The 21,597-nt window shown below is 39.9% G+C and overlaps 2 protein-coding genes across 3 annotated transcripts in view; one reads left to right on the top strand and one right to left on the bottom strand.

The window, feature by feature from the left end:
* Positions 1 to 21,597, bottom strand: part of MED12L (mediator complex subunit 12L) — a 393,418-nt gene that overhangs the window by 192,023 nt on the left and 179,798 nt on the right. The window lies entirely within an intron of this gene.
* Positions 15 to 21,115, top strand: GPR87 (G protein-coupled receptor 87). Of its 2 annotated transcripts, XM_069975433.1 has the most exons (4): positions 15 to 295; positions 3,767 to 3,815; positions 5,656 to 5,762; positions 20,034 to 21,115. In XM_069975433.1, the coding sequence occupies exons 3-4, from the start codon at positions 5,672 to 5,674 to the stop codon at positions 21,059 to 21,061; spliced, it is 1,119 nt and encodes a 372-aa protein (XP_069831534.1). In that variant the 5' UTR covers positions 15 to 295; positions 3,767 to 3,815; positions 5,656 to 5,671; the 3' UTR covers positions 21,062 to 21,115. The 2 variants fall into 2 exon arrangements, with proteins under 2 accessions (XP_069831534.1, XP_069831535.1); XM_069975434.1 differs by lacking the exon at positions 3,767 to 3,815.

Here is a 21,597-nt window from a genome sequence, read left to right as displayed (position 1 = left end):
AGAAGTTCAGACTTGAAGAAGCTAATAATTTGTAGGTCTCCTTTACACTTCCCAGTGAGTCACTGTCATTAATGAGAGATGCCGGTTCTTTATGGATGAAAAAGATTTTAGACTCTCCCAGCAGGTGCCCAAGGTGGTTTAATCTTACGGACTCGGTTCTGCTTCAGATGTTAAGGATTTAGCTCTTTTAATCATTTGGCATCAACCAACATTATGGGCTTGGATACAAGTTCAGAGGTATCTATACCAGGTTCCCCCTGCATGAAGCCAACAAACATGTGCTCTCCAGAACAAGGTAAGGCTGTACTCTAACATTCTTACATACTAGTTTGTTAGTGTTTGAGCCTTTTTTTCATTGAACTCCTTTCATAGAATTACCTTTAAAGAAGATGACTCTTATTTATTTGTAAATTGTTCACATTATATGGCTGTCTTTGTAGATGGTCATCATTTTGAGGCCAAATAACGTCCGTTATTTTGCAATGACGTACAGAATTTCAAAGTAATGGACATTATTTAGCCTCAAAATGATGTCCGTCCAAAAAGACAGCCGTCAAACAGCCAAAAGAAGACGTGAACCTAGCCTCTCTCTCTTTCTCACTCTTCATTAAAGCTTTTGCTGTCCAGGCATGATAGGAGTTGTAGTTTTGCAACTGCTTGAGAGCCGAGGTTCCCTACCCCTGAGCTAACTGGATTTCATTGTGCACCCAATGCTGTATGTTATGCCGTTCTGGCACAATGGGCTGGCAACTGGCAATTGCTGTGCCAATTGATTAAGACTTGGGCTTTATGTTTATTGCAGAGCAATGTGCAGGAGACTATATGGTAGAACCCAATGTCCCTATAACTCTGAATTATGAAGCTGTATGCACTCTGTTAGTTGTCATATAATGTCACTTCTGTAATATGGCTCCACTATATACCTCTGAATAGAATTGGAAGCCTACAAAACTACAGTAGGGCTCCATACATATGTGCCCTATTATACCAGTTACATGGAACCAAACTATGGCCCTTGGGAATTCTAAAGAAAATTTGGCCAGAAGGTGTATGTAGTTTTTTAATGACTATTACAAATGTACTGTATATGAATGGCAATTGCCTATGATCAGGCAACTTCAGACTTGCCAACAGTCCTGGTTTTGCCAGGTTATGTCCTTCCTGGGAAGCCCCGCCCCTAGGCTGCTGCTATGCATTTAACTATAAGCACTCCTAATGAGCACTTATAGTTATATTTTAACTATAATCACCCTCTATTAGTACTTATATGAGCAGCAGGAGGTCTTTGCACTCTGCTCTGGGTCCTCTAGTGTGCAGCTAGCGTGCAAAATCCCCCCAAAGATGTTCACGGACAGTGACTGCTCTTATGTGTGACTCCTCCTGCTACAGTGCCCACAAGCTGGAAGAAGTCAGTCAGGCTTGTGAAGAGGTGGTCTGTGAATTTATATAATAATTGTAGCACCTGGCTATGAGATATGGCGATCTTGCCCAAGGATGGGGGGGGGGGGGGGTGGTGCACTATGGAGCCTGAAGGATGAGGCTTTTGCATCTTTCCTCTCTCCTTTTCCTGCTGTGTCACACATGCAGTAGTCGGGTCAGTGAGTATCGGGAGGAGGGATGGTGCACAGCGCAGTGAAGAGATCAAAGAAGACTAAAGTCTCTGTGCAGTCATGTCTGTGCCACGTGTTTTATGCTTTGTTATAAGAGGTAAATGGTCCTGAATGCTTTATCTGCTGTCCTGGGATATGGGAGTGGGATGGCATCAGGAGAAGCAGCCTGCATGGAAGGTAAATGGATGCATGCACATATATACAGTCTATGTGTGTGGGGGGGCATATATTTAACAGTAAGTATAAATTTAGGCATGTGGGCATATGTGTATGTATCTCTAAATATGCGAGTGAGTGTATGTATAAATAGGTGTGAGTATATGTGTATGTATAAATAAATTGGTGTGTGAGTATAGGTGCATGTATAGGTATATGTACAGTATAAATAGGTGTGTGAGTATGTGGCTGTGTTTCCACTTCAGGAACATATTGGGCAAAGATCATGATCATTATTAGTGGCTGTCTATATAACAAGATGGCCGCCTTCCCCCGATATGTTTCCAAAGTGGCTATATAGCCTAAAAAATTTATATATTTTGTTATGTGATATTGTAATTTTGATGAGCAATATAAACTTAAATTCTATGGGGGAGATTTAACAAAGGGTGTAAATTATACACTGGTGTAAACTGCCCTAAGCAACCAATCACAGCTCAGCTTTTAAGGTAAAATGAAAGCTGGGCTGTGATTGGTTGCTATGGGCTGTACATTTTACACCCTTTGATAAATTTGGGCCTATGTGTCTATGTGTGTATGGGGGCAATTTTATGGTGCTTAAACACCTTCAGTAGCTGTCAGCTGATCATAAAAGTTCAGCACAAAGGGGTTATCCAGCGCTACAAAAACATGGCCACTTTTCCCCTACTGTTGTCTCTAGTTCAGGTGCAGTTTGCAATTAAGCTCCATTTACTTCAATGGAACTGAGTTTCAAAACCCCGCCTGAACTGGAGACAACAGTAGGGGGAAAGTGGCCATGTTTTTGTAGTGGTCATGTTTTAAGCAGCGGTCATGTGTACTGGAGAAAGACAGAAGGGGGCTCTACTGGAAACCAGCCCTGGTGGCAGCTATACATGTTAGGGGGCCAGCTGAACACACTGACATCAGTGGGGTCAATTGACTTTTTACTCATGTGTATGGGAACTAGCGAATTTACAGTGCTAAGCTCGGTCAACGACTTGTCAGCTTGCTGCCCTTGAAATGCTACTCTGGATGCCTGGAAAAGCTGGATACAGTCCTGGGAAACTTATCCCAGGACTGCATCCAGCTTTTTCAGGCACCTGAAGCTCTACGGAGTTTAAAAGCAGCAGTCAGACAAGTCGGTGGCCGAGCTTAGCGAAGCGCTTAACTAGCACTGTAAATTCGCTCTTCCCTACAATACCTTTATTGGTGTTGGTGTTGTATTGTGTAATTTTTCTCTATATTTCTCATTAAATTGGCTGTGCAGTGAAATCCCACACTGTACTATTCATGGGAATGGTGTCGGCGACAGTTCTCCACATAGCCATGAGACTGAGAGTGCCAATGGGAGGGAAAGACTTACAAGAGGAAACAACAATATAGGGAAAATTCAGCAAAAAACACATCTACAGTACAATAGGCCACACATCTCTCTGTCAAAGCCAAAGTATCCCAGAAAAAAAATGTTGCCAATTATGCAGCGTATGGCTTTTGGTTGTGGGCAGACTACAGTATGACTGACAGGGCAGGAACACCAATAGATCCTATGGAATATTAAAGTTCCTGTAATAATCCATCCTTCCGTTCTCCTGGATTTGATGATTATAGACCATTCTGTATTGTACAGTCTTGCAGCTAGACAAGTTTTGTCATCTTTAATTCATCCGCAGAGTAGACTGGATGTCTGTTGTTATTTCGTCTACTGTAATAATGCCCTCCTGTTTTTATTTTGCTGCACCTATAATTTAGCTATTTATCCTTAAGTCCATACACAGGGAAATAACCCTCCTGTAACATCCTATGGCAGGGCATCTCATTCAGACATATCCTGTTGCCTTCATGTTCAGACCTGTAGCTTTAGACTTCTTGGGAATACAAAAGATGTCAAAACAATTGGGCGCTATACAAGTGCTCTGCTCTGACTGATTTCTATGCGTGTAACTGCCTCATGTAAATACTGAATATTTTTTACAAAACAGACTCTGCTGCATACTGAGCTTTAAAGGCATCTCCATGCAGAAGGCAAAGGTAGGTTTTTCTTCTTGATCTCTCTGTATATTAATCCATGATATAGTCTTAGGGGCAAAACACATAATCAGTTTGCATGGGAGTTGCATTGTAGTTTCTAACCACATCACGTTAGTTTCCAATAGTAAGTAATGGAAGAATTAAAGTACAGTATTAGAAACTGCAATGCAACAACAACACACAACCTAAATTTAATGGGGTATGTTGGGAGTTGTAATTCTGTCAACACACAGCTCACAGACATATCGAATGGTGTAAGAAGCCCTGTGCTTTGTCTGTGTGGTGGTGCTCTGCTCCTATTGAATTAAACGGTAGCTGAGCTGCAGTTACCTGAACCACCACTACACAATAGACAACACATAGCTTTCGGCACTATTCACAATGGATGTCGGTGAAGTGGTTCCCCCAACAAGCTGATCAATCAGGATATCAATGTTATAAGTCCAGAAAACCCCTTTAATTATAGTGGTGGAAGGGAATTTTTTATTTTTATTTTTAAGGATGTGTATGGACTTTAGGTAGTTAGGTAGTCGCATACACATACATTTCTGCACCAAATCTCCGACATGGGAATTTACCCTGATTGACAAACTGAATAGGAAATAGAAAAGCGTGTCTGCTGTAAATATATCATTTTGACTACGCCACGCTATGCCTCAGTTTATACAGCATTTAGGAAGATATATATTGATGTTTCAATGCCATTATGAATTATATATACTAATAAAACGTAAGTGAAGAGCTGAATGACAACAACTGAGTCATTTATGAAGCTGAGTATCCTCCCTATATCTTTTATGCATTATACAGATGTATATAGGATAAGACAGGACTACAGCTTCTTTACAATGTATGAAAGTTTTAAAACACTAGATATTTGCTAAATTTACTAAAATGTGGTACTTTTAGGTCGGGTATACAGCATTGTGTTCTAGTATGACAGGACTCTGTGACTCTGTGATACAGAGAATAAAATATGTAATAGCGAAGCAGTTATGTAGCATTAGCGTATCTATTATATTCACCCATGTGTATATATGCAATTACATATATACTACTGTGTATATAAATTACACTCTGCAATCACTGGCACACAGCAGAGCCAGACAGAAAGGTTATGGGAAATATATATATATGGGTACTAAAGTTTTTTGGTTTTCACAGAGGACACCTGGTCACAACAGGGTTAGGAAATGAATCCTTATAGTGCTAAAACAATGGATTCTGTCACTCTCCCTACACTGACAATTTCACAACATTCTAAGCCCTACTTGGTCAGCTCTCCCTCCCTATACTGACTACCTACCACTGTGAATATTGCTGCCTATCTAAATTCAGATGCTGTCCCTGCTCGTTTCACTCTCCCTACTGAACGTCAGGAAGAATCAGGAAAGTCTGTGAGAGAATTCCCCTCAGGGTCGCGTTTTTATAGCATATACGTAATGTATGTAATAACGCTTATCGTACAGCCAACCACAGTAATGCCCGAGTGAACATGGCTACTACATTACCTAATGTGCACTTCCTTCCCCACACATTCATTGGCTCTATCAAATTGGTTGGAGAAAAATTATGCAGTTGTGTACATCGCAAGTTAAACGTTCTCATGTTCGAAAATGCATGTTTAGTGCATGTTTACGAACATGTTCGCTCATCACTAGGCGCCACTAGGAAATTAAATTCCTTGCTGCTGACAAAAATGTATTACCCAAAATGCTAGTACATGAAAATGGAGGTGGGTGGGGTAGGGCAGCAGAACAATACTAGAGAAATACAATTTATACTGTACTCATAAAATGTGCTGTCCCACGCTAATTGTCCTTTATACATTTCATCCTAGAACTGACAGAAGGCAAATGATGTCAATGAGAGGATTAAATGCTTCTGGTGTATCCTGGAATAATGCAAGCACAAGTATGGATGTAAACCTGCCTGTAAACTCCCCAGGTACGACTATGTATCATGAATCTGTGACTGTGTGACTGCATTCTGAGAGTAGTAAGGGTGGGCAGAGAACTGCTAGCAGGAACACTCCAGCCACTTAACACTGCCAATCATACCTAGTAATGTCTTAGTAATGGTACATAGAAAATAGGATAAATTACATTGCATATACAACAGTTCTTAGGGGAACCTTCACCCGTACCGTATCGCAGTGGATTTTCTGCTGCGGATCCGCAGCAAATCCGCAGCAGATTTGACTAAATGAATGAACACAGCATCAAATCTGCACCATCATATCTGCTGCGGATCCACAGCAGATCTGCAGCAGATTTAACAGTGCGGATTTGATGCTGTGTTCATTCATTTAGTCAAATCTGCTGCAGATCCGCAGCAGATTTGATGGTGCAGATTTGATGCTGTGTTCATTCATTTAGTCAAATCTGCTGCAGATCTGCTGCGGATCCGCGGAAGAAAATCCACTGCGATACAGTACGTGTGAAGCTACCCTAAGGGTCTATTCACACGTACACTATCGCTGTGGAAGACTCGCAGTGATGAACTCGCAGGTGAATCTTGTGCGATATTGAGTTGTATGCTATTCAGCGGTACTGTGTAATCACAGCGTGTTACATGCGCATTTTATTAAATGGGTGTGATTTTGGCAGCGAGTTTGATGGGGAAAAAATCGCATGAACAGCCCTGCGATTTTGCCACAAGTTGTGTGCGAGTCTTCCGCAGCAATACTCTACGTGTGAACAGACCCTACCAGAGGGTTTCCAGGATTGGAAAAAGCACAACTACGTACTTAACTACTTACAGTGCTTACTAACCAAAACAGCACCACCCCTGTCCTCAGGTGGTGTTTGGCACTGCAATTCATCTCTATTCACTTCAGTGGAGCTGAGCTGCAAAACCCACATCTACATCACAGGAGTGGCACTGTTTCTAGAACAAAGCAGACATTTTTGCCAAGCCTGGTCAACCCCTTTAAGATAATAATAATAATTAATTGGGTGGTAATAATAATAAAAATAATCCATTTGGGTAATGAGTAAAGCAGCTATACTGAAATGAAGCTACCCATGAGTTCTCTCTTTGCCACAAGCCACACTGTCATTTTTAAAAGCAATATTTTTCAATGGAGAAAACAGGCTGCTGGTAAGCCAGTGGTTCATTATGACCTGACCCCCTGACAAAGATAGTTGGCCAGAATGTTAAAGGGGTTGGCCACTTTATAGTACAATTACTCAGTGTCCAGTATTAGTAACAGTCCTAACATCACTTACTGACAGCAACTCCCTGTGTACCTCATAGAACTAAAAATCAGACTCCCCTTCTCCAGGCTGGGCTGTTCTGCTCTGTGGTGATTCTGTCCATAAGATGGCCGACATGAAGAAGCATGTGACCATGCCCAGCCCCCCTATGTCCTCCATATGCATATACAGCTCTCCTATAAATTGCAGCCCTGCACTACCACATGTGTTGGAGCCTCTACATGCTTCCCATTAGTGTGTGGCCCAGCTCTCGTGTATCCTGCTGTGTATGCTGCCCGTATATCCTGTCCGTATATTCCTGCCTGTGTATCCTGTCCGTATATTCCTGCCCGTGTATCTTGCCCAGTGGTTCTGGCCATTCCTGGTTCCTGCCATCTGACTGCTGTCTCAGTTCCAGCCGACCCTCTTGCTGAGTACCAGCCTATCTGCCTACTTGTCTCCTACGGCACCTCACCACCGCCACTAGCAAGCCAAGCCAGGGGTAGCGACCTGGGGGTCACCTGCTGCAGCAAGCAGTGGGCACTGGTGATGAGCAGCGGCCCCTTAGATTCCGCTCCCTGGTGCAGCTTCTGCCATCGCTAGTGGTGGCACAGTGGATCCACAACACCCATCGTTACAATATTAGCTCTGTGAGGTACACAGGGAGATGCTGTCAGTAAGTGCAGTGAGTACAATTACTAACACTATACACTGAACTATTTTACTTTAAATTAAGGGAAAATGTATACAAAAATGTATACTGTATCTAATTAATAATAAAACACAACTCCTGTACACACTACGCCGCACCTAAAAAAATCTTAGATAAAAGTAGACACAGGCAAGCAAAGGGTGTTTCTATTCAAATAATTACTATGAGAAAAAACATGCTAGAAATGAATGCAAAGTAACAAATACAAAGGCTGGCAGCCCGGGCATGCACTCATAATGCTTTCAGTTATAGGGGATTTAGGCTGAATATATTGCAACATCACCTGACATCAGCAAAAACACCACCTACACTCTTCAGTCATGTAAAAGAGGAACGCCCAGATGGGTTACAACATGACCAAGTGATTTCCTTCACAGAAGAAACTACTTCAAGGCATTAAGGCTTAACTGTGTTTTAAATATCTAAACCCAGTGTGAATTAAATAGACGTAAACCAAGATTAGTGCAGGTTCATATACAAAAGACGAGAAGGTAACAGCATGGGAAGTATAGTCAACGGTGTATTCTCTAACCTCCCCTTGTTCTTGTGTTTAGTTTGTTTTTATTAAAAACACATTATAAACATTTCATAGCAGTACTCCACTACTACCTTAGTGTACTTTATTAGCAAAGCTGTTTTTGGCAAACATTGCACAAAATTTCCACAAATATTATCAATATATGTGTGCCTAATAGTACATTTTGCAGAAGGAAAGCAAGAATATGCAGGGGGGATGGGTATGTGTCTATATTCATTTTGCGCCTTTATTTTAGCAAAAAAGGCGCTTTTGCGCATGTCGTATATTCTCTTGGTGCATCTTTAAGCCGTTTCCACTGATTTTGAGCAGTTTATGCTGGCTGTGCCTTTTTTTTTTTGCTGGGAAGGGGCATGGTGAGGGGCCTGGTTTTATGTTACCTAGTTTTTTGACCAGATTTACCATGTGTGTTTTTTTTGTGTTGCGCATAAATAATTGTGCAGCAGTACTCCAGTTTGTTAGGTGAATGGAGCACATATTTAAACAATGCTTAGTTCACTCTGGAACTTTCAGAATCTCCTCAATAGCAGCGTACAGTGAGAGTAATTGGACAGAGGCCAAGCATGTACAATGACTTTTTACTCACCCGGGGAGACAAAGGACCTCTTGCCCAGGCCCCTCGATTTCTGAGGGCCCATCTCCCATAGCTAACCTTGCTTAGGACTGCAAGCAGAGATAAGGATGGGAGGGGGAGCCAAAAGATGTGACATCCCTCAGCAGTTCAGAAGCTTAACCCCTTAACAACATCGGGCGTAAATTTACGCCCTTGCAGCCTGATACTTAACGCACCAGGGTGTAAATTTACGCCCGATGTTTCCCCGCTCGCTGTGTGTTCACACACAGCGGTCGGGGAAGATGGCCTGCTATAATACAACCAAAACAAGAAATCGGTCAGCACTAACCCTTATTAAGTCCACTTAATGTCGGGCCCCGTGTGGAGAGAAAAAAGATGGGGTGCCAAACCACTTTTAAAAAGAGACAGTCTTTGCATCTAAATATTCATCAAGAAATGAAAGGAGGTGGCACTCACCATCTTGCTGTAATCCAAACTTTTATTAGGACATTTTAGATGCAGACATCAACGGTGTGCAGACGCCAGCAGGTAGGTGGTAACAGTCTGTTTCGCGGGTTACCGCTTCTACGGACCGCCTACCTTTTGCACGTCATCACTAGATTAAATAGTCATATGACTAGTGACGACACAGACAAATCACGTGAGATATAAATTATAAGTGATACACATATAATAAAGTGCTTTACATGTTTAAAATCAATCATAAAATAACGTAACATATATCATGGGGACCTTTACATAAGAAATATATCAGATTAGAAAGTTTCGATCTACTTTATCATTAAGACCTCCCGGGCCCTCTGCTTCTAACCTGAGTATCCACTTTGTTTCTAATTTCATTTGCATACGATGCCCATCTTGTCCTTTGGCATTGTGGACTCTCTGTATACCAGCAAATTTTAAACAAGTCACATCATTATTATGTACCTCCTTTACGTGTTCAATAAATCTAGGAGCTCCTATCCCTGAACGTGTGGAGTAAAAATGCTCCTTTATACGTATGTATAGGGCTCTTTTTGTTTTGCCCACGTAAAATCTCCCACATGGGCAGAACATAACATATACCAGATTTTTAGTTTTACAACAAATAAAATCTTTTATCTGTATTTGGGTACCATTTATAATCATGTTTGTGCCTTTGTATATCTGTTTGCATAATTTACAGCTACCGCATTGATAGTTTCCCATAAGATCATTTTTTAGCCATATTTTATTTTTGTTTTCCCTAAATTTACTCTGTATCAGGATGTCTTTCACATTAGTACTACGTCTAAACGTTACATAGGGTTTTGTCAGAGACCAAGCACCGAGTGTCATATCATTTTCTAATAAACTCCAGTGTTTAGCAATAACTTTTCGAATCTGCGTGGCCATGGGTGAAAGTTTAAAGGAGAAAGCGAAACGTTCACAGATAGTTTTTTGTTTAGGTCTAGTGCTATTCCGTAGCAACACATTTCTATCTTTATTAAGGGCTTTTTGTAAGGCATTGTTCAGATTCGGCTCTGGATAACCCCTCTGTAGCAGGCGATTTTTTAGATCATATGCCTGTTCCAGGTAGGATTCTATAGAGCCATTTATCCGCCGTAATCGCAAGAATTGGCCATAAGGAACTGCCTTTTTAGTTGCATTGGTATGGTAACTTTTATAATGTAATAAATTATTACAGGCTGTCGGTTTTCTGTAGCCTTTTGTTGTAATTGAGCCATTCTCTTTTTTTACCATCACATCCAAAAATTCTAATTCATCAGGATCAATTTTAGAAGTGAAAGCCATATTCATGGTATTTATTGTGTTGAGATGGGCCACAAATTCTCTGAATTCGTCCGGTGTCCCTGTCCACACAATAAAAATGTCATCAACAAAACGTGAAAAATGTTTAATAAATTTAAGGAAAGGATTACTGACAGAGAAAATGTGGCGCATCTCAAAAAAAGCCAGATATAAATTAGCTATACTGCAGGCCACCGGAGTGCCCATGGCAACTCCGGAGACCTGCAGAAACCACTCATCATTAAATTCGAAAGCATTGTTTGTCAAGATTAAATTAAGAGCTTCACATACAAAAGAAATCATATCATCTCCCTTTCCTGCTCTTTTTAGGAAGAAGGCAATAGTTTCAATGGCCATATCTTGAGGAATCCGTGTATATAAAGATTCCACGTCAATGGAGGCTAAAAACGAGGAATCCTCACACACACAGTCCTCCAGGCCCACCAAAAATTCATTTGTGTCTTTAACTAACGAAGGGACATTATTAAGTATAGGATTAAGTAACCAGTCTATGTACTGTGATAAAGGTTCAAGCACAGAACCTACACCTGACACAATTGGGCGGCCTGGAGGACTGTGCAGTGACTTGTGAATCTTTGGTAAAAAATACCAGCAAGGTGATTTATAATTAGTCGGGAATAATTTCTTAGCTGTACTTTCCGATATCATCCCTCTTTCTACTTGAATTCTAAGAAAGGTCTGTAATTTACCTAAAATTTTGTTGGTAGGATCTATAGTTAATTTAAGGTAATTCCTGGTGTCATATAATTGTCTATGGGCCTCTGAAACATAGAAATCCTTGGTCATTAACACTATCCCCCCCCCCTTGTCAGCACTCTTAATTATTATATTTTGTTGTTTTTTTAAATGTTGTAAAGCAACCCATTCTTCTTTATCTAAATTATGGGGATCCGTTGGATAAATTAGTGCTTTAACATCCTCAATCACTTTTTTCTGGAAGGAATCTAAGTTACTTCCAGGGGTGATTGGGGGGGAAAAAGTAGATTTGACACCTTTAGTGAATCGTTCGTCAATTATGGCATCGGCCGATAATGACGAAGGAACCTCTCCTGCTAATTCGGCCAAAATGGCTACACTGGCCCTTTCCATCTCACTGTCTAAATCTGGTGCAATAAATCCTAATGAACCTACGTGTACACGTTTCTCACCTTCTTTCTTATCTTTATTGTTTACACATTTATTTGAAAAAAACTTTTTTAAATTTAGTTTCCGTATGGCTTTCACCAAATCAGTTTCAAACTCTGTGAAGTCGAATGGCTGTGGGATGCAAAAATTTAAGCCCTTAGATAGAACAGACCTGGTGGGGGCATCTAGAACAAAGTCAGTGAGATTTACAATATTGACCGTATCAGGGTCAGTCTCTAGCGCCTCCATGACACATTCTTCCTCTTTCCTCTGTTGTCCCTTTGCCACTGTCTTCCTTCTCCTCTTGCCTCCCCGTCTTGTTTTCCTCCTAAAGGGAGAGAGGGCTGCTGTATAGAAGACGCAGTAGAGGATGGTACTTCTAATGTAGCTGATCTCTGACTCGTCATAGTATCCGATTGACTAGAGTCAGAGTCAGTAGTCCAGTGATCGCTGTTTGGGCGGTTCTTATATCTGGGTTTCCGTTGTTTTCTATTGTTGTTTTTCCCTCTTTTATCAAAAACTTTATTTTGTTCATAATCCAATTTGTCCCGTAAAAATTTATCTCTTTTTTGCTCCTTTATAATTTTTTGTAACGTCATCAGTTTCCTATCTAAACGGATAGAAAATGCTTTAAACTGTTCCTCAGACATTCTTGTCTTTAACTCTGTTTTTGCTCGGTTTAGATCTTTAGTAACAATTCCATATTCTTTCTCATTACGAGTTGTAACTGCTTTAAGAATACATAGAGAATGTTCCTGATGTAGCTGTGTCCAACATGCCATAAACTCTGGGTCATCGGTGAACTGTGAAGCTTCTTTAAAGCATCTAAGGCCTCTCGGGACCCTTTTAACTTCCTCATATGATTTGAGGGAATGTATTGTCCAAAAAAGTTTAACTTCCTTTTCGGCCAGAGTTTGTACTTTAAACTCTAGATGCTTTGAGCTCATCAGTTGCAAAGGATCCCCCAGATCACATGATCTGAAAAAATTGTTGGCGTCTGCCCGTTCAGCATCAAACATATTGTCCGTTATATTCTCCACTACGGGATCACTCACTGGTGTAGTTTGTACTTCCATATTTGTGAGTGTTTTCTTATGCTCCGACTATAATTTAGCAACAATTTAGACAGTTTAGGGTGTGCTTGTAACCGCAGGAAAAGCGTCCAATGTACATACAACCAAAACAAGAAATCGGTCAGCACTAACCCTTATTAAGTCCACTTAATGTCGGGCCCCGTGTGGAGAGAAAAAAGATGGGGTGCCAAACCACTTTTAAAAAGAGACAGTCTTTGCATCTAAATATTCATCAAGAAATGAAAGGAGGTGGCACTCACCATCTTGCTGTAATCCAAACTTTTATTAGGACATTTTAGATGCAGACATCAACGGTGTGCAGACGCCAGCAGGTAGGTGGTAACAGTCTGTTTCGCGGGTTACCGCTTCTACGGACCGCCTACCTTTTGCACGTCATCACTAGATTAAATAGTCATATGACTAGTGACGACACAGACAAATCACGTGAGATATAAATTATAAGTGATACACATATAATAAAGTGCTTTACATGTTTAAAATCAATCATAAAATAACGTAACATATATCATGGGGACCTTTACATAAGAAATATATCAGATTAGAAAGTTTCGATCTACTTTATCATTAAGACCTCCCGGGCCCTCTGCTTCTAACCTGAGTATCCACTTTGTTTCTAATTTCATTAGCATACGATGCCCATCTTGTCCTTTGGCATTGTGGACTCTCTGTATACCAGCAAATTTTAAACAAGTCACATCATTATTATGTACCTCCTTTACGTGTTCAATAAATCTAGGAGCTCCTATCCCTGAACGTGTGGAGTAAAAATGCTCCTTTATACGTATGTATAGGGCTCTTTTTGTTTTGCCCACGTAAAATCTCCCACATGGGCAGAACATAACATATACCAGATTTTTAGTTTTACAACAAATAAAATCTTTTATCTGTATTTGGGTACCATTTATAATCATGTTTGTGCCTTTGTATATCTGTTTGCATAATTTACAGCTACCGCATTGATAGTTTCCCATAAGATCATTTTTTAGCCATATTTTATTTTTGTTTTCCCTAAATTTACTCTGTATCAGGATGTCTTTCACATTAGTACTACGTCTAAACGTTACATAGGGTTTTGTCAGAGACCAAGCACCGAGTGTCATATCATTTTCTAATAAACTCCAGTGTTTAGCAATAACTTTTCGAATCTGCGTGGCCATGGGTGAAAGTTTAAAGGAGAAAGCGAAACGTTCACGTCTGCACACCGTTGATGTCTGCATCTAAAATGTCCTAATAAAAGTTTGGATTACAGCAAGATGGTGAGTGCCACCTCCTTTCATTTCTTGATGAATATTTAGATGGCCTGCTATAATGTATATAAGTGCACATAAGTGGGGCATTTATCAGCAGCTTCTTTTTTGGCGTAGGTATATTTTTTCTTACTGTCAAAAAAACACTACATTACACCACACTACATGGAATAAAGTTTTACACTACACTACATTACACATTTACATACCCCATATACTAGTCCCGGTATAGAGATAGCCCCCAGGGTGTTTTTGGCGTCGGACGCATACGTTATTATTGCCTCAGACACCGAAATAGCCAGTGAGGATGAATAGGGGGATCCTTCTTTCCTCCATTCATCCTCATCGTCCTCATCATCTAGTGACGTGTCTGGGGGTAGCTCTGTAAATGCGACATGGCCCTTGAAATCCATTCCAGTAAAATCCAGCTTGCAAAGGCCAATTGGCGTTCCTTCCCTTCGGAGGCTTGCTTTGCGCCCGCTTGGCACTTTATGTCCACATGTGGGGTATTTCCGTACTCAGGTGAAACTGCGCTACACGCTTTGTGTTTTTTTTTTCCTTTTATCCCATTGTGAAAATGAAAAAATTGAAGGCTAGAACAACGTTATAGTGTAAAAAATAAATTTTTCTTTTTTCACGCCACATTGTTCTGAAAATCTGTGAAGCACCTGTGGGGTCCAGATGCTCACCGCACCCCTTGTTACATTCCTTGAGGGGTGTAGTTTTCTAAATGGTGTCCCTTTAGGGGTGTTTTTTAGGTTTTGGCACCCCAGAGCCTCTGCCAACCTGAAGTGGTACAGTCAGAAATGACCAAATATAACGGAGCCATTGAAATTCACTAGGCGCTCCTTTATATCTGTGGCTTGTGGTGCCGTCAAACAATGCATTAGGGCCACATATGGGGTATTTCTATAAACTGCAGAAACGGGGCAATCAATATTGGGGTGAATTTCTCTGGTAATAAGTTTATAAATATGAAAAATATTGGATTACAATAAAATCTCTGCACAGAAAATTAAAATTTTCAAATTTCTTACACACTTAGCTTTTATTTCTGTGACTCTCCTAAAGGGTTAAAACACTTTCTGGATGTGCTTTTGCAGAGTTTGGGGGGTGCAGTTTTTGAAATGGGGTGCTTTGTGGGGCTTTCTAACATACAGGCCCCTCAAATACACTTTAAACCTGAACAGGTCCCTAAAAATATCTGATTTTGAAATTTTACAGAAAATTTGGAAATTTGCTGCTTATGTTTTAAGCTTTCTATTGTCTAAAAAAAATGAAAGATTGTTTAATAAATGCCGCCAACATAAAGTAGACATGTTGCTAATGGTATTTAATATATAATTTATGTGGTATAACCACTTTCTGTATAAGCAAAAAAGTTTCAAAGATGGAAAAATGCATTTTTTCACAATTTTTCACGTTATTTGGGGTTTTTTCATAAATATTCGTTATAAATATCGACTCCAATTTACCAGAAATGTAAAGTACAATATGTCACGAGAAAACAGTCTCAGAATCAGCCGGATAGGTAAAAGCATCCCGAAGTTATTAATGACTAAAGTGACACAGGTCATTTTCATAAAACTTGTCTCTGTCATTAAGGCCATTTCAGGCTCCGTCCTTAAGGGGTTAAGAATGCCTCTTTGACACTTTGCAATGGAGAATAAAAATATCTTATCTATATGGAAGCACAAATTGATTTATGAAAGGTATCATGTGTCTCCTTGACCCAACAGCTATCTAACAGTGTTAGCAGTTTGGAGCATGATGTGCAGCTGACAGATTTACTTTAGGGTTAAAGGCCATCAGCATAATACACAGATAGCTCAAGTAAGGTAGAATGGAAGCCACTTTTGCAGAGGGACTTCCAACACATTGAGGGCAATCTCATGGGGGACCACACCCCAGAATATCAAGTGTTTGCAACATTCTTCAATATAAATTATAACTGGATTTATACTGTTGTTATTATCAGCTTATTTTTTTTATTACCATCAGAAGCACAGCAATTAGTAGTTATTGTCAGATTCAAAAGCTATGGTCTGAAGTTATAGAATAAAAATCTTTTCATTTTAAATGTACACCAATATATTCCACAACCCAGTGTAATGGAATGAGATGATCTGTATACTGATGTCAAGTTTAAAACAGAATATTAGCTTTTAAAAAAGAGATAATTGCTTCTAGAGGTTTTTTTCAGAAATTATGAGGAAGTGGTTTTAATCTGTCAGAAACATCTAATGAAGCCCTGGTAGACTCAGCACTGCTCACCACTTGTCAGGGTAGGAGACCTTTTCTGCAGTAAACAGAAAATCACTCCTTTATTTCATATGACGTTGGGAGAATACATGTTAATTCCTCAACTGTTTTCAACACAAATATAGAAAATCATGAATCTACTTGTGCAGCAAACATCACATATTCTTGGCATCAGCAATGTGTTAGGCATATTTCAAAGCTGAGAAGTAAAATGACAAAGGAGCCATTACATGATGGAGCCTGCTGAATGGCTTGGACCTAACACTGCCACTGCAGATGTTTAGGTTCACAATATGGAAAACCTGCCAAGTCACAGTATCCCATAATAATTGCACATGGTGGCTTGTCGCCTTGGAAAGTGAAATTGGCAAATCATCATGGAAAGACTAAAGGCAGTAATTTATGAAAATCTACAGTTTAAGGGCTATTCTACTTCAAATACATACTGTATATGGTTAAATGTATATGAATGCTAGAGACCAAGATAACCAATATTACTCTGAAGCTGAGGATCAGCATACCCTAAAAAAAACATACAGAATTCGAACAACATTTTATAGGATACATAGACATGGCCATGAAATATCTAACATGGGTGCCTACTAATTATTTATTCCACAGGCCTTTTCAGCTATCAACACAGCTGAATATTCAAACTTAAAGGGGGAGAATTATCAAAGGGAGTAAAATTTAGACTGGTACAAACTGCCCACAGCAACCAATCACAGCTCAGCTTTTCTTTCAGCACTGCCTAAAGTTGAGTTGTAATTGGCTGCTGTGGTCAGTTTGCACCAGTCTAAATTTTACACCCTTTGATAAATCTCCCCCAAAGTGTACTTATTGTTTAAAAAAAAATCTTAAAACCTGCATTGTTTTATTAGATAAACCCTTAGGCCTTATTCACACAATCCATGCCCCGATCCGAAGGAGGATCGCGGCACAGATCCCCTACCCTTTTGTTATAGAGCCCTTGAGAGTCCTCTGCATGGTGCACAGCTATTTCTAATTCTATCCCTTTAGGGGCAAGACCAGAGCTAGGTACCTGTAGTACACACATAGTTACTTCCTCTGCTACTTCTGCAGCCAATCACAGCACAACACATATTCCTATTTGATATGCCATGACATAGTGCACTGAACAGGCTTGCCCAACACAAGTACAGTACAACAGAGGACATGTGTAAGGAGAAGGGGTTATTGATGATCTGGGTTTCTTACAAGGTGGTTTGTAAAGAGACATGAAAGAGATAGCAGGACAACGAGGAAAGTTACCTTATGCATTGAACTTGCTGCATTAGGGATGAGTTATATGATACAGAACAATATATGCAAAGGAAAGGATTACACTAAGCAATGCTGCCACTTAGATGAGAGGGAGGACTCAATTTACCTCGCATAGACAGGCAAATATTTGCTGTTATTTTAAAACAACGGCTGTTATATTGAAATAATGGCCGTTATTTACTGTTATATGGCAGCCATCCACTTAATTTCAACATTGTGTGAACAGATCCTTTTTGTGTTTTTAATCCACTCCTGTTTTTGGTTGCAATACTGACTGAAATATACTGACTGAAATATACGTAGTGTGAACCCAGCCTAAAATGTCTACCTAAAAGGGATCTTCCATTTTCAGCAAATAAAGCCTACTATATAATTAAAACTGCCGCAATGTTCTAACAGGTTTTCTGTGAGTTCCTTGCAGATAATAAGATCTCTTCCTGTAGTGATAGAATGGCAGCTGACTATACTGACTATAACCCTATTCAAAGTGCATTAACATTCCATAATACAATGAATAAGCGTTATTTACTTTAACCACTGCTTTCAGATGATTGCTACACACCAATGAGCATCATTCTCCAAAGTCCCTAATATATGTCCATGAAAACAATCATTGTAGTACATTATACTGCACTTTTAATGCTTTGACAGCAGTGTTTAAATCTTCTGCATAAAATACATAGTGCACTTTTATAGGATGAAATTAAACAAGTTAGCAATAGAAATCTGTATGTAATACATAGTAATTCACAGCAATTTGAAATATTCATAGCTAAAAATACAGTATAGTCAATTTCCTTCTAAAAGTTAATCGTTTCATGGAAGTGGCATGAATCAGCTGATATTTTCTAGGAATTGGGTTTTCCCTTAAATAATTCTGCTGATTGTAATGAGGCTCTATGTTCCACAAAGCCATGTAAAGTCCCTTTTACAGAGGCCAAATATTGGCTGAATGAACATTCACAGAAACGCTCGTTCAGCCAATGAAAGTGGTGATTGGATCTTCTTTGCAGCATGTAAATCACAATTATCGGCCGTGCATGTCTAAATCTGTGATTTGAGTACAACAATGTTGAAATTAAGGGCTATATAAAGGATTCAGTGATCATTCTTGCAACTAGGCCTGCAACTGATTGAATTATGGGAAGCCTCAATTAAAGGGGTTGTCTAGGCTTAGGAAAATATGGTTGATTTTTCCTACGTGAACTATACACTGAATGCTATAGAGCAGTGCCAATGGGACGGGTAATCCAGTTGCAGAGTTACTATTGAACCATCGTACAACGAGATAATGTTTACCAGCAGTGCCAAGGCTATTCACTCTCACATTGCACTATTAAAATTAAGTTCACACCCATCTGGCTTAACTAAATTGTCAGACAAATTATAAACAATATAACAGGAATGGAAAGTTGCATCAAGGAACTGTTACAAGGTGGGTTGCCAGGGCACCCAAAGCTATTTCTTGATAGTAACATCTCATTTTTGGGTCGGTGGCTACAGGTCCTCTTTAACATTATTGGGAGTTACTGTATGTAAAAAGCACATGCCACAAACTATGCTGTTTCCATTACACCTGTCCCATTACGTTGGCTATGAATTCCAAGATGGCTGAGATACATTTACCTGGCTGTGCTCTAGTGGTAATCACACTTCCGTTGTGGTGGCGATGGAGGCCAGGTCACTTCTCTGCACCCAACACGCAAGTAACCTATCAGTATCCAGGGGCAGATACTGAAAAGTGAGGGTGGGGTATTTAAACAGACAGCTGTCTCCCATAGATGCCTGTAATAGTTTCTGGCTTGTCCTAACTAATGCTCCCATTGATTTGTACTAAGTGTTTCCTGACCTGACCTGACATGTCTTACGGTATTTCTTCCGGTTCTAATTTTGGTTCTGGTTACCCTGTTTTTTATCCCTGACAGGTTTCTGATTATTCTGCAGTCTTATGATTTATGGCCTGATATAAGAGAACTATTATTGACACAGACTGACTGACTTACCCACCTGACAGCCCCCAGCACTTTAGTAGGGACTGTCGCCCAGTTGGGTCTGTCGTTTAGGGCAGCGAGTCAAGTAGGCAGGGACAGAGGACTGGGATACAAGGAAAGGCTCACTGAACCTCCACTTGGCGTGACAATAGCAATGTTAAATTAGTGACGCAATATTGAGTTTAGCTGCCAAATGTATCTATCCAAATTCCGGTATGAGCAGAAGATGGTCTACAGCTGCCATGAAGTCATTTGATAATCATTTACCATTTGCCATTGATGATGTGTGGACAGATCTTGCCCATCAGTTATGTGGGTCAGACAGTTATTTCCTTTTGCAATGTGCAGAATTAATTACTAAGATCCCAGTATTTTTTTTAAATATATGTTCTTTGTTTTTCCACAGAAACCATAAAGGATTACTTTCACAATAACTTCACAAGTCATGGAGGAAACTCTACAACTCTCACCGAACTATTAAGAATAATTTTTCCTGTGGTGTATCTCATCATTTTCCTTGGGAGCGTTATGCTCAATGGTCTTGCTGTGTGGATTTTCTTCCAAATCAGAAGTAAAACAAGTTTTATTGTATACCTTAAGAACATTATGGGTGCTGACCTCCTCATGACCACATCCTTTCCCTTTAAAATCATACAGACTTCTGGGATCGCACAATGGAATTTCAACTTCTACCTCTGTCGGTACACTAGTATCTTGTTCTATACCAGCATGTACATTAGTATTGTGTTTCTCGGACTAATCAGCATTGATAGATATCTAAAAGTGGTGAAACCTTTCGGAAGTTCAAGAATGTACAGCATTAAGTTCACAAAGATGGTGTCTATGAGCGTTTGGCTACTCATGTCTGTGCTAGCCTTGCCAAATGTCATCTTCACAAATGCTGAACCAACAAGAGACAATGTCGATGACTGCATGAAACTCAAGAGCCCTTTTGGGGTTCAGTGGCATAAAGCTATTACTTATATTAATATGTTCATATTTTTTACTGTGATGATTGTGCTTATTGCATGTTACATTTCAATATCTCGACATATACAGAAATCTAGCAAACCCTTCGTCAGTTGTTCCAGTCGGACAAGAAGACACAACCAAAGTATACGTGTAGTTGTGGCTGTTTTCTTCACTTGTTTTTTGCCCTATCATTTGTGTGAATTGCCATTCCTCTTCGGCCACCTAGATGCAAACCTGGATAAACATATGTATACCATTCTGCTATACTGCAAGGAGGGCACTCTAATTCTCGCCGCCAGTAATGTGTGCTTGGACCCTATCATCTACTTCTTCATGTGCAGATCCTTCTCTCACAGACTGTTTAACAGGTCCAGCATTAGATCTAGAAGCGAGAGTATAAGATCCCTACAAAGTGTAAAGAAGTCTGAAGTGCGAATATATTGTGACTATACAGAAGTATGAGAATGATCTGCCAGAATACTACAGTGTCATATGTAAATATTAAGAATAAAAGACTAAAGCCATATGTATTGCAGTACTCCTATCATGTTATTATCAGAATGTAAGACTGTCGATTTGGCCACACACAAATCATGAATATGGCACCATGGCCTGCTCCTGGTCTATACTATATCTTTCCGTGTCTCTGATATTACTTAGATGATGGTACTCACCACAAACATAACAATGTCTACTTTATTGCATGAGACTGACCACAGATACAGAGGCAAAGCAAAGCGCAATGGCCATTTTACGTCATGCTCTCTATATCTTTATGGGATTCAGTGTAACTGGTAACCTGTTGATGAAATCCCTGCTCTTTTTGTCCATTGAAGAAAATCACTCAATGGGCAGGAGCTGGACTCCTTTGCATGAAAAGATCAGAGATTTCATTCAAAAAAATTACATGTTATACCAAATCCTAAAATTTTCCTCATGAGAGGAGTGCAACATGAGGCCAAAGTACCTGTGTAAGAGAGTCCACTGTATATGACATA

The sequence above is a fragment of the Dendropsophus ebraccatus genome, chromosome 6 (assembly GCF_027789765.1).
Source record: "Dendropsophus ebraccatus isolate aDenEbr1 chromosome 6, aDenEbr1.pat, whole genome shotgun sequence".
NCBI lineage: Eukaryota > Metazoa > Chordata > Amphibia > Anura > Hylidae > Dendropsophus > Dendropsophus ebraccatus.
This window is presented reverse-complemented; position numbering and strand designations above follow the sequence as displayed.

Coding starts and splice junctions, on each gene's coding strand:
- GPR87 (XM_069975434.1), top strand. CDS start 5,672: ATGATGTCAATGAGAGGATTAAATGCTTCTGGTGTATCCTGGAATAAT. Junction 5,763..20,033: donor CCTGCCTGTAAACTCCCCAG/GTACGACTATGT, acceptor GTTTTTCCACAG/AAACCATAAAGGATTACTTT.